General features: G+C 44.1%; 1 protein-coding gene across 1 annotated transcript; it reads right to left on the bottom strand.

Moving 5' to 3' along the window:
- Positions 1 to 333: 333 nt before the first annotated feature.
- On the bottom strand, positions 334 to 9,064 carry enc3 (ectodermal-neural cortex 3). The gene is given in 15 exon segments (XM_037250692.1): positions 334 to 1,382; positions 7,170 to 7,478; positions 7,480 to 7,509; positions 7,511 to 7,579; positions 7,581 to 7,673; positions 7,675 to 7,782; positions 7,784 to 7,858; positions 7,860 to 7,934; positions 7,937 to 7,954; positions 8,033 to 8,044; positions 8,046 to 8,134; positions 8,137 to 8,542; positions 8,544 to 8,567; positions 8,569 to 8,779; positions 8,781 to 9,064. Coding segments are annotated over 14 exon segments (1,764 nt in total). The 5' UTR covers positions 9,056 to 9,064; the 3' UTR covers positions 334 to 1,382; positions 7,170 to 7,199.
- Between the last annotated feature and the right edge of the window lie 5,288 nt (positions 9,065 to 14,352).

Here is a 14,352-nt window from a genome sequence, read left to right on the forward strand (position 1 = left end):
TACATTCCATTGGGTGCACGTTGTAGAACATATCGGTGCCATTTTAAGTGAGTTGCATTTGCGTTGCTGTTTAAATATTTAGAGCATGTTTTAACAGCACTTGCACAACACAGAAAATTTCCATTTAATATTCATACCGCCTTGTGCACAACTTGAAAACCATTTGAACTGGAGAGAATTTCATATCTTCTTTCTCGTAAAATAACAAGCTCATATTTAGAGCGGTTTATTTGAAATCCATGATGGAAACTGTCTGAATATGTGTGGAGCGTGTTTTGTTTGCGCTGCGTAATTCCAAGCAGCCCCTGGAAAACAGACGACAGACAAAATAGATGCTGCTTTGAACAGGATTATTACTTTATTGACATTTAAGAGGAAGAGAAGTAACAGACAGTCTTTCAGCATGTCTGATCAAATTAAGTTAGCTTGATTCAAAAAGGTTAAGACTAATAAAGTTAAGACCACGAAGAGCGCTCATACAAACTGTGCAAATCAAAAAGAAATGATCACTTATTAAGAAAATATAAAAACTATTTGTCAGTCTATTTAAAATGCTCCAATGAAAAACAAAAACATGATACAGTAGCTATAAATAACTCGGTACACATCTGTCAATGGAAATGTCGCAAAGTTTTACTCGTCAGGTTTTGTCACTTTTAAGAAGCACACTTTTGAACTTTCAGGTGGAAAAAACACTGCAGATGTCACCTAGAAAACCTTTGTCATGAAACTTGTACATTCACACAAAGAAGAGAGCATTGTTAAAAACGGACAATAAAGAGGTCACCAATCTGGAGCGAGTACAGTTCATGCGCCTCTTCATGCAGTAAAAAAAATATACATAACCCTGAGACACACAAAAATAAGTAACTTCTTCAGCTGTAATGGGGCTTTGCCAGTTTGTATTTTCATGTCGGGAGGAAGATACAATTTAAAGCTGGCCAAACTTGAGGGAAGCCCAAGTCCAATGTTTAGAAATAGAGCTTGTACACTCGATGGAGTTTCAATGGTCAGTCAGCAGCTCGATACGTTACTGTACACCTGAGTGAAAGCCCAGTGTGACGAAGAGGAGGAAGGAAAGACTTGCTTTTGGCTAAATGTTGCAGGATTTCAGTCAAACATCAGGCGTTAAGTTACGGAGCTTTCTGCCCCCTGGGCCTCCCCCGGCTGTGCTTGACGTGTTCCAAAGAGCGCATGGCAACCGCACCGGCTTAGGGGCTACATGGGAAAGTCACATAAGATGTTCTGGGTAAACACATCCGGTGGGTAGGAGGCGATGAAGACGCTCTTTCAGTCTTCACTTTCCAGGAATCGAGCCAGTCCAATGTTGACGATAGCGGGAACGCCAGCGGGGAACACACACGGGCCCTTCATCCTCGTTGCTGTGGAGAGAAGGTGAAAGAAGGAGATTAATGTTCCGGTCCGGTGACGACCCAGCGAGGGTACATGACCACACAAGAATGCGCCGAGGCCTCCAGGTCTCCCGACAGCTTGTCAAAGAGACATTCTATACGGCTTAGCTAAGGCGTAGCATCTACGGCGCCACCGACCCGCTTCCCTCAAGGAATGTGCGATTAAGTCGCCCGGCTAAACTCCTAGCCAATAAACAAAGCTTTTTTTTCCTCAGATGTATCACTTCAACATACTTCCTTGACATTGAATTATCCGTACTATAATAATCTGCTTTGCCAGTGAGTGATCAGCAGCGGCTTACATCATCCATATGGAATCTAGTACAACAATCATAGACTTTAAAAAACATGAAGATTGGCGGTGTCAAGGCGTGTGGAATGCCAACAACAATGAAACGTAATCTCTGTCATTTTCTGGACCGTTTATTCTGTTGAGGGCCGTTGGGACCTAGAACCTATTTTTGAAAATCAGCAAATTGCTAGAAATTGTCAATTATACGTTAAAAAAAAGTAGATCTGCACGTGTCTCCAAAATCAAATGGATTTTTGCACAATCCTGCTAACTCAGTCCTTGGAGGCAGTAATGATGTTCTGCGAAAAGTATCTGCTGCAACTGGCCAAAGCATGAAGGCCTCCCTCTTGGATACGTGTTAACATTCCTGCAGCAGTTGAGCACCATTTTGACAACTCTTGTTAAATATTTGGCATCTCTGATCTCCAGCTGCCACCGCAGATAGTCGAGTGCCCTGCAGTTAGCATGGAATGTTCCACTGGATATTCAGAGGGAGGAACGCAATGTTTACCCCTAATTATCGTCGTTTGTCAGCGGATGAGCGCTTGCTCTCTCATCTCGACCTGTTTGACTGTGATCGCTTTGTTTGGCTGATGAAACAAGATTGAGTAGCTAATCCATGCTATAATGCTACTGCTGTTCACACATTGGTGCTCAGAGATGAGCCTGAGATGAACTATGGTTTTATAGGGGTGACAAATTCATATTCAAGGCACCAGGCCACTTCCTGTTCGGTCGCCTAGCAACCAGTGAGCAATATGGCAAGCTTGAGCTGGGTCGCCTACTCTGCGCTAAATGCCATGCAAAGCACATCCAGTGTGAAAGCCTTATAAGGATTAGAAAGTGCTGATAGCGTGGAAACGTGAAAAATACTCGTATAGTTAGCGGAATAATCTACTTAAGTAACCACTGTCTGCCGGTGCACAGGTTAATGCCTGCGCTTGTCGAGTGCTTCAACGTCTTTAATCTTTCTCAAGTGGGAATGATGACAAAGCTGCTCCCACTTGTTTGTACTTTACTGAGTGACGGCCATCATTACTTTTAAATAATAAGCTTCATTGCTTTTTTATACCCAGCTTTCACCGTCTAGCTGTCTGGCCTAACAATGTCGAGATGCTCTTATGTCTGTTTTCAATTCTAAATTCTTTACTGAGTAATAATTAGAGTTTTATCAGAGTCATTACTTGTGTACTATATTCAATCTTATCTAAAAAACAACAAATACTACACACTAAAAACATGCCAGAGTGTGTATCAGCTCTGCGATCCTCGGAATGACCCCCGTGAACCCTCCCAAATAGAAAGCTAATTAGAATTAAAAGCATTACCTAACTTCTTAGCCTTATAATGGGAAGTAGTTCAAGGCTAATCCAGAGGGAAAAACATTGCCCGTAGAAACTGTTAAAGGCTTTGTAGGACTGCATGTGCATCTACATGTGCGTTTAGAACGTTTGGACGATTATCAGTGCATTTCAATTTTTTCTAGCATGGTTTAAGTCCTAGCGATTACCATGTCTGCCTCACAGTCAAAATGTTCTGGGTTTGAATCTGGACTCATGGTCTCCTATGTGTCATTTGTATGTTCTTTGTGTAGAACAGAGTCAGACAGGAAGATTTACGCTAAAGCAACAAGTCTCATTCTAGCTAATAGCAAGTGTTAGCCAATCAGAAACACCCAAAAGGTTTCTTGTAGTGGTCATCTTGATTAAAGTCTCGAGTGACCTGGAGCCCATCACAGCTCACTTAGTGTACATATTCCTAGCCAGCCAATCACAGAACACAACCATTCACCCTGACATCTATGGACAATATGAAGTAATCCCCAACAACTACCTAACGTACAACTCGTATTTATCCAGCAAATAGCATGTGCATATAATGAGCCGCATCTCCATATTTATTAAGACAACAGCTGCGTCTTCCCAATTCCTCACACGGCCACCGTATCTTTATTCAGTGTGCCCCCCGTGTCCAGCGTGCCACGTTTACTAATGACCTGCATTCCACTGTATTGACCTTCACGTGAATCATTGGCATTGTTTGTGCTGTATAAAAGTGGCGGGGGCAGCTTCTTGATGCAGCTGCAGAGCAGAATGGAGCATCTTTTGAGGTAAAAGACCGGAACAAAAGAGGGCCTGTGTAACTCCAAACGTGCCACTTGGGTACCACTTCATAGGCGCGAATATTACGTAATTCAAAATTAATTACCAGACACAGACACACTTTGGCTCATGCCAGCTGGCTTCCCCAAAGAGGCCTCTGGAACTCTATGATGGCTCGTTGCTTTTTGAGGGCCTAATCAAATTAGCGCGGCCGATTATTCAGCCATTGGAAGCATCTTCTCTGCTTTCTCTTAACTTACAGCACAGAGAAAAGCCTCATAAAAAGTCCATTCGAATTATGCAAATCAGCACTCAAGGGATGACTGGACACCAAGTGTGTGTGTGTGTGTGTGTGTGCACGTGCTAATAACTGGGTGGAAGCCGGGCGGCGTGGGGTGCACAGATGCAATTATAAAAGCCTCATTCACTTTGGGCTCCTGGTGGCACTCGCGACGCGGCATTAATAAAACATTAGTATTGAGTGAACGGGGGGGGGCCTCGGCACTCCTCCCTGATCCCACTGTGACCTTTCCGTTTTACAGCAGCTGTCTCAGGACGCCACGAGCTGGCCGACGACTCCCCCCGGGCGACCCCTGGCCCCGCCAGGTGTAGTCCATCACACGGCTTCGGTTGAAGCCGTTAGAGTGGTGCTTATGTTTGTGATTTTGATGTGACGAGAGGCGATGAGTGGGGAGTGATGAGGAGGGGCGGGCGTTTGGTCAAGAGACAAAAGGCCGAAGCATAGATAACAGTCATTTGTGAGGTTGTCGCACTTGACTGGTTTCAAGGGCGGGCGGGGGGGGCATTGTGTTCAACTTTACGCACAGAGGTCTGGTTCCACCCTGTCTGCTCAAAGGCACGAATTGAGATTGTACAAAAAAAAAAACGAGTTAACGATGTGACTTCAGCATTGTATGGTAAATGTGAACTTTCCTGAAGGCAACATAGTCCTCCTCCATAGTTTGTTTTGGTTATGACTCATGCGCACGCTGAACTCTTCCAAATATCTTGTTTTTTCAGATGGCCAGTTTCAACATTTACAGTGTTGTTTTTCATGAAGTACCACTTGAGACTAATTTTAAATGTTTGCTTATTCCCAGTCCAGCTTGTAGTTCAAATCTGCTCTTTAGTCGTCCCACCCTCACGGCGCCTTAAGCAAGAGTATGCAATCATTTTGCCTTTGTAATACTTTATTTTCTTCACAAGACTAACCTCAGGCTCCTCTTCAAAAAAATAATCTACAGTTACTGCTGTCTATTTTCCTTCAAACATTGGTCAGCACGGTGCCATAGTTGTTAGCGTTTCTGGCTTGTTGACAGTCAACTTCCTGTTTTGAATAGTGCTCTCCTTGTTTTCTCCAGGGACGCAGCCTCCCACCTACATCCCCGGAACACGCCGCTAGGTTCTAAAATCATTTAAATGTGCCAAAGTCAGCTTTGAGAGGCTCCAGCTCACTTGACGCACTAATGGCGACAAACAGCTGGATGGAAATGACACAACAAACGTTTTGGAGCCAAAACAAAAGACTGCAACATTGTTGCATTTAGTGCTATTCGAGCACATATGTAGCATAGACATATATTTGGTGCTATTTCTTAACTATTCTCACCGACTAACTACAAGCAGCATTCACACATCTTTACTATTAAGAATGCAAGCCACACCTTCATTCCTCCCAAATTAGAGGAAGGTTGGATGGCTTATTTTTCAGGACAGGCAATGTCAGCAATGCAGCTGTGTATATTTCTGTGTGTAACCATCTCTGCGTACATATGTGAGAGTGAGGGGGAGGAAAATTGATCGGCAAAAACAGCTGAGTGGAGGTTTTCAACCCTGCCATAAACATGAAATGAAACACACGCACACTATTATTTTGCCTCTCTGACCCCAGCTGAAAGTTGACAGCCTCTGGAGCGAAGTATTTTTAGGCAGGCATTAGTTTCGGCTGCCAAAATGGGCAAAATATAGCTTTGCTTCTTCTGGTCTTGCGCTGCACTTGCAACTCTGCGTGTGCGTGGAGTTTTATTTTATTTTGATGCTGCAAGATGAAAAAAGACAACTACTATTCTCCTGCCTCTGCAGATCACGGCTTCTTCTTACCCCTTCTCTGCTGTAATTAAACAAAGGCATTGGGGGCGGTCGCCACGGTAACTGCAGAGGGATGCGGTGCCTTGATCTTTCCTAAGCCAGCCTGTCTGTCTCCAACCATGTCCCCGAAAACCAAAATGTGGTCCTTGGTCCGCCCCTCCCCCAGCTCATACCCCAACCAGCTGTGTACAGCAGACGCCCTCAGCTATACGTAATCGTCTTGGCATTGCACAACACGCCCATATGGAAGTTACAATGTTGTTTACCGGACTAAAAAAAAAAAAAAAAAAATGTGGTTTTGTCAAGTCCCCAAAAACGATCTGTCAAAGTGAAAATAACATGCCTATAGGAAAGGCACAGAACTGAGGGAATTGTTATTCACATTCTATACACTGCACTTATAAAGATCAAAGCTTCTTTACGCACATAAAAGAAACTGTATTTTAGTTAAAAAAGAGAGGGATCAAAAAAATTATGGGCTGTGATCAAAATAAAGCAATCCCTCAAAACCAATGAATCAACAGCACATAAACGTTAAGTGCACGCGCGTGCAGCTCAACGACTCTCGTCGTCGTTCGAAAACCCCACCTCGAGTTTACTTTCGACGAAAATGATCAATAAAAACAAACCGCCAACCAACAATAAAAACAAACGGCAGACTTTTGAATGCGACTTTGGTGAGTTGCTCAGTTTCCCTCGCCGTAAAGAATTTTTTTTGACTTGACTTCCCCTTTCAGACCAAATTGTATAGTTGAACATTGTGGCGTTAGAATATACAATGCTCGTCTTTGTTCAAAATATCAGTTCAACTTGAAGCGAGCACACTTTGTCTCTTATTTGGAGAACTTTTTTTTCTTCATATTTTTCAACATAACGTAATATCTCGGTATCACAGATTTTCATCCACTGTGGTTGGATCTCTACGCCCTAAACATTGTGCTCGTCTTAACTGCAGATCTCTGGACGCTGCTGACTCCTGACTTGATGGCACGGTCTCATTCATCAACCTGGCACTACGACTAGAGGCCCGATCCAATGACAGAGGTCCTGTGTTGCGGCGCTCTGCTCTGTAATTAGCAACGCGTTGACATTCCTCCAGCTCTGCAGACCGGCGTGTTTATCCAACACCCGGTCACCACGGTGGCTAGATAATGTGTAACTGTAACCAGTAGCAACACTGGCATGAGTGCAGGCTTGGAAACCGGCCTAGTCCGGCTCAAACTGACATTCACCTGAAGCCGGTGTGAGGTGGTTCCGGAGACTAGAATTACTCACCGTAGGAGGCCTTAACGCACTCGTGCGTTTCTAGGCCGACAGATACTTCCATGTACTGACGAAGGCCGTGGGAATGAGTGAGTAAGGAACGCTGGTCACGCTGTCCCAAGAGTCTGAAGATGGATCATAGCAGTCTAGGGTCTTGCATCTCTGAGCCCCAAAGTACCCCCCGACCACGTAGAGTCTGTGTTCCCGCTGCTACAGCATGACAGCGATTCGTTTGGCAGTCACGTCGCCAAACTTCGACCACTGGTACGTCTCGCTGTTGAAGCGGTACGCCGAGCTGGCCGAGAATTCAGTGTCGCCCCCCGATCACGACGACATGGTTTCCGACCACCGCCGGCCGCCGTGTAGCGCCAAAGCTGCGGACACGCCGCTGGAACAGACCATCGGTTCTGGCAAGGGTCAAAGCCACTGAACCTTGGGATATTTGTCTCTGTTGACGCTGGTTCCTCCGAAGGCAAACAGCTTGTTCTTAGCGCCGACAACAGCGGCGTTGCTCACCGCCTTCTCTGAGCGGAGCCACCAGCGTCCATTTGTTGGTCTGTGGGTCATACTGCTCCACCTGTTTTAGTGACACTGACGGGGAGGCGGGAAAGGATCCTGCAAGAGAAGGTGTGTCCTCCCACAACGTAAAGTATGTGGTCCAACTCCGCTGAGCCGTGTCCGAATCTGGCAACTAGCATGGGGCGCCGCTTTGGACCACTCATCATGCAAAGTGTCATAGGTCCAGACATCTTTGGAGGCCCCGTTCTCAAGAGCGCGCGCCCTCCAGTGACATATACCTGCAACACAAGGAACCGGACTTCAAGGACCATTCTTCAAGCTCTCAGATGTTCAGGTATCTTTTACGACGTGCTTACCTTACAACCGATGGGCACAGGCGCTGCATTCCTTTCTGGGACTCGGGATGTCAGTTTTGGGGGGTGATCTCTTGGTCTTGTTGTCAATCACATACACTTTGCGCACATGAAGGTTTGTCCTCCAAGCAGCAACAAGGCCTGGCTAACCTTTCGGGGCCGGGCGCAGAATCCCGTCACGATGCCGTCGTTCTGGAGGTCCTCATCTTGCAACCGCACGGCGTCTTCGACAATCTCTCGGCCCACCTTGTGACACATGACCAGCTCCTCTGAAGCCACGTTGTTGAGGAGGTACGTCTCGGGTAGAAGCGCCAGACGGACACAGCGCAACAACTCTGGCAGCTCGCTGTGTCTCTGCTCCATGTCGGCCTTGACCCAATCGATGACAGCCTCGTACACCAGGCTCTCGTCCTCTACCTCCAGCTCTTCGCTGAGGATCAGCTCGTGCACTTTGTCTCTGGGAAGGTTCAGGAAGTCCTCGGTTTTGTAAAGGGTCGCGAAGTTTCCCAGACAACATGCTCCACGACAGCTCGTACAGTCCTCTGGCACTGGTGGGCGTCTGACAGCAACATCATCCCCAGACAGTTGGACTGATGGAGATTCTTTTCTAGAAACTCCGACGCCGCATCCCTGATGTCATGGAACTGAAGCATATCTCCGGCCTCGAGCAGGGACTCTGCGTTTTCCTCATTGATGATGATTCGGGCCGAGTAGGCGTAGTCGAGCAGCAGTTCCAGCACCTCCGGATGGAGAGTCGTGGAAGTTGACTTCGGCGTCACGGCTCTCCCTCAGTCCGCCGCTGAACATGGCCTCAAAGTATCGACTGCAGGATGCCAGGACGGCCCGGTGGCAGGGGAAGGCCCGGTTCCCGGCTTTCAGGACGACATCTGTGAAGACTTTACGCTTGCGAAGTAAGTTGAGCTGTGTCAAGAGGCTGTCGGCATGTGACGTCTTGTGGAACAGTTGGATGTTCATAGAGCCGGAACTGGAGCGAGACTTTCGGTTTTCGTGGCTAGTGACGGACATTTTGAATTTCAAGCTGGCGAGAAACAAAAATAGAAGAAATGTAAGAAAGTAGCACACCTTGGTTTACAACAGTGTTCAGTTTTATTATATTTATTTATTGATAGGACAAACACTCCCTTTCCTTCCTGACTAAACAGGGTAGTTGCCAACAACAGATTGTTGGGCAGTGATGAAACTCTGTTTGATGCGTCGTTACGGAAATGAACTTTAGACTTTTAGGAGTTAAAAGGCAAGCCGACAGCACGCTTCCACAGACATTATCAATAAACCCAGCCCATACAACTAGCCTACACACACACACTTGTTACTAATGACACCGGTGTGCCTCCTTATATCACATTTTTCCACCCCTATAAACATTTCAAGGCTGCGAGTGAAATCCAGCCACTGTGACAGCCAATGAATTACCCTGCTGGCTTTCGAACTGCAGGCAGTGTTTCAAAACCTGTCAGAAATAGACTGCAGTCAATTCCTCTCCTTTCACTGAGCAGTCCAATAACTGGGCTAATTATTAGACTCCAAGGTAGCTTTTTTTGCCCCACCCTTTTCAGGACCATAATTTTACAGGTATGTTCCAATAACGTATGTTCTTCTAAAAATGTAGAAGCACCAGGGTTTCCCAAAGGTTGTTCAGTAAAAATGTATGAGGCCACCTGTCATGTCATATCATGTCATCACCGTAGGACTTTAATGCAGACCTTCTCAGTTTCAGTGAGCTCTTCACCTTTTCCCCCACTCTGACTAATTTTTAAACAATTCACCTTTTCATCAATCAAGTATAAGATCCGATCATTTTTAACAACATTGGTCACAATATTAACAATACTGGTATCTCTATACACCTTTCAGTGTTGCTCTGCAAATATCTTCCATTGCCACACATGAAATATGGAGCAGCGATTTGAACTCTTGTCTGTTCAGGAATGCAAGTTAATCACAAAAATTTGACAGATTAATCAATAAATAATAATCCATCTATTTTCTATTTATATTACGCTTATGCTCATTAGTGTTGCGAGTGATCTGGAGCCTGTTCCAGCTGACTTTTTAATGTGATACATTCGAAAATCATCAAACCATCTATTCCACTGTGCTGCTCCCAATCATTATATTCAGCCACCAAAAGTAAACATAGAATAGAATAAATGTGTATTTCTCTTTAAAATAATTTATGTAGTAAAATAACACTTTTTTTGTGATAATTACAAATGTTTATGTTGGTTAGTTTACTTGGGGAGTCATGAAATTGTGACACATGCGAACAGTAAGTCAAACGTCAAGACTACTACAAAAGAACCTTTCAACCCACCGCTTTAAGAGTGACATTTTTATGCAAGCAGTCTTCAAAAACTGGCCCATTTTGACAATTTTAAAGCCATTTCTGCTCTTTGTAATTACAAACCAACCCGAAAGTCGTAAAGTAGTAATAAACTCTGCATGGCACCGAGCGCTCCACTCGCCTCCATTCTATCTTTTGTTCCACGCCGGATCACATTAAGTCGTCTTTTGAATTTCACTGGACTGTGCGGGCTTTGCGTGGACGGACTCGGCGTGAAATCCAATTGGGTTTTGTGCAACCCCCCCAAAAATGAAACTGCGCTCATGAGGACGGGAATGTGTGCGTGTGCGGACGACACAACTTGTCAAGCATGCAGGAAAGTCAAGTAAACACTTCGTGGACACAAACTTACCTTTAAACAGATGGCCGCGACGCGTCTCCGGATTTTTACTGTCGACTTTCGACGACTCCACGCAAAAGTTCTTCGTGTTCTTTTGATCGCTATTCAAGCAAACCAGCTTTCCCAGTTTAAGACTAATCTGTGAGTTAAAAAGTCGGAATGCTTGTCAGCCATTTGTCACAAACCCGAAGAAAGTTTCGGCGAGGAGAAAAGGTTAGGGAGCTAGTCAGGATCCACCACAGCAAGCGTTGAGTAAATGAAGAGAAGGAGGAGCGCACAGCAGCAGTTTGCGGTGTTTTATGGCTCCGCCCCTCTATGCAGCTTTTGACCAATCACATTCAAGAATCGAGGTGCCTATTATTCTGTGCTCTTCACAACCCCCATAGGGCCACTGAATTAGGTACACTACTCAATGCAGTATAGCTTCCGGCTAGCAAGTGTCATGGCGAGTCGAATGTTAAACAATAACTGAGTGAGTGGGATCAGTGTGGGATTAGTTAGCGCTCAGTGACTGTGTGGATGATTATTGGTCTCTGTGTGTCCTGCGATTGGCGTGAGCTGGGATAGTTTCATTGGATATTGTTTCAAACTGGGGTTATGGTTTTGAACTAGGGTTGCAAACTAGGGTTAGGGTTTCAGAGTCGGGGTTTAAACTAGTGTAGGATTTCGAAGTAAGGTTTCAAATTAGATTTAGGGTTTACAGATTATGGCCCACATAAATGGTGGATTATGACTTGCAAAACAGTGATCCCTCGCTATTTCGCGTTTCGTTTATCGCAGATTCACTACATCGCGGATATTTTTTCCAAATTAAAAAAACATTTAAAAGTCCAAAAATAAATTGAGGAAAGATGTGTCTAATCTATAGGACAATGTAGTATTGCTCCAAATGTTGGTTTACATTCCTTTAGAAGTCCGTTAGCACGATCGCGAATTAGCATATTTCCGCTAACTCGTTAGCCTGCCCAGTACTTCTTGTTGGTGACCGTACTTCACGGATTTCACTTATCGCGGGTGATTTTGGGAACCTATTATACGCGATAAACGAGGGATTACTGTACTTTACCCCGGTTTCATTTTTAACATGACAAAAACCTGACATTTGAACAAACTAAAAAACTTGCTATGAAATCAGTAACCTCCCTCCCACCATCCGCCTGTCCGTCGCCATAACTCTCTGGAATTCCTCACTATCAGCATGTCCGGGATTAACCTTGTCCTTGCTCATGTGCCAGCTCCACATAACCAGAAGTCTTTAATGATCATATGATGGCAAGTTCAAGCACCGCTGTGAACCATGAGATTGTTTCTCAGGCAGAATTCCTCGCATTCTCCGAAGAATTGAAATGCTTGCGAGCTCTGTGAAAGTTCCAAGGCGGCCGTCACGTCAAGGTGGATGCAGCATCAACATACTTTTAATAGTGAAAATTGCTATAAACAATTGCGTATCAACATGTAAGGTCACGGTTGTCACTTTTACACACACTGCAACAATCCAAGGCCATCATTAAAGTAGTTTATAAGCAAGTGGTGGGATACATAGTTGTTGACTGTGTCAGACAATCTCAAAAGACATTTTGTTCTGTGATGCCAGTTGACTTCCCACTTAAATTCAAAACACGTTTTCCTCATGGAATGAAACCTTCAGCAATCATACGGGTGACATTTTTAACTCCCCAAGCAATGTTTATGCAGCGTAATACTGCCATACTACTGTAACACAAATAGAAATAAACAAAAACATAAGAAAGGCAAATCAATAGAAAAATACAGAAAGCAACAAATTGCGCCGCACCATAAACCTAAACAAAAAGGAACCCTAAATAATGTTACTGTTCCTGCCTATGATTCGGATGAATCGGAAATTCAAGATTCTTTTCTTTTGGTGTTGATAAATCTGATAGACGAGAGCTGGACTGAAAAGAGGAAGAAGTGTGGGCATGTCCCAACATGTCTGACGGGGTAATTAAGTCAATTTTTACATTTCAACCTGACAGTCTTAGGCATAGCATGGCTGTATCAAAGCAAAGCATAATTTAAACAAATAAATAATAATAATAATAATATATATAATAAAATGCACTGATTCAGGTCAATTCAATATGACAGACTTGCTGTATTGTCACATTTCAGGTCATGGTGTGGGGGTGGTGGGCCTTCCCCAGCTAATCTTCTAACACTACAAGATCTGCTGCTGTTGCTGCTACTCAGGTTTCATCCTGCAGCCTGCTGACACTCAGCAGCTGCTTTTTTGGGGAGATTAAAAAGCTGCTGCTGCTTCTTCGCTTTATGTATGAGCAAATAAAAAGGAAACCAGCATGTTTTTTTTCCCTCAAGAGGTTTCAATATACTAATTCCAAATCTTAGCCTAAATGTATTTATCTTGCTTGCGGCAACTGAAAAAAATATGCATCTCTTTATCTTTCACCTTACATGTTCCCATCGTTGTCAGTGCTGCTTTGCACCTTCCTCTCAGTTGATGGGGCCAAATGTTTTCATGCACACAAGTGTGCCCAAAGCAGATTAAGAATTTAAGACGATTTAATGAACTCATGATTGTAATCTAGGGTTAATTTATTTTGATGCACTTTAACCCCTCCTCACCCCCATCCTATCCACACAGTCTTATGGCTTGAAGCCAAACTGTGTCCATGTGTGTTTTAGGGATGTGTGCATGTGTGTCCACTGTGCAACTGGTCATTAATTACTCGGAGGCAGGCACACCATTAATCAGACCCCCATGGTTTTTCCTCATTGCCTACAGCAATGCAACAATTCCCTTAGTGACCATGTTTAGATGAGAGTAACCGTCACTCTATTGTTGGCCTGCACACTCACTGTACACTTATTTTCTCAGCCAAGGCAGGTGGTCTGCTCAGTGAGGTCATACTGTCTGAAACATAAGGAGGGCGCGGGAGGGGGGTCAGTCTCATGGTCAGGACTCGAGACTAAAAACAATGCTGAGGCTCCAGTGGCTTTCTATTTCAGTTGCTTTCACTTTTAGTTTTACGACGATGCTGTATGCATTTGAGACAGACTAATGGAAGAAAAATACTTTGCATATTACTTACAATAGAGCACGCACGCCACCCGCGTGAGGATAAGCGGTACAGCAGATGAACGAATTAATGAGTTTCCAGGGTAAGCCAAAACAGCCATCATGCAACGCCACTTAGTGGATAGTGTGAAAAAAGCGATTCAAAAAGGAGAAGAAGGTTGGTTTATATCTGACAGGTCAGTGCACGGGAGAAAAAAAGATGGCAACCACATGACCTTTTTCAGCACATGAGGAAATGTGTGTTGCTTTGTTGTTCACACTTGAGGGAAAAAGATCACAATTCATGTATGTGGTTGTGCATGTTTTTAATTTGACCTAGACTATTACTGATGTAACTTCCAGCTTTGTGTCCTAACCTTAATACTTCATTTGGAGAAAAAAATACTATGTATTGTAAGGCTTTTATTTAAAAATTATGAAACAGAGTTTATTTATATTATATTACATTCTCAAAATAAAGCCCTACTTATTACAATACAGGGTCATTTTCAAAATAGAAACCTTACTGTACGTGGTCATTTTTAAAATAAAAGCCTATTTTGAAACCTTACTTCTAAATA

This window comes from Syngnathus acus, chromosome 4 (assembly GCF_901709675.1).
Source record: "Syngnathus acus chromosome 4, fSynAcu1.2, whole genome shotgun sequence".
In the NCBI taxonomy this organism is placed as follows: Eukaryota; Metazoa; Chordata; class Actinopteri; order Syngnathiformes; family Syngnathidae; genus Syngnathus; species Syngnathus acus.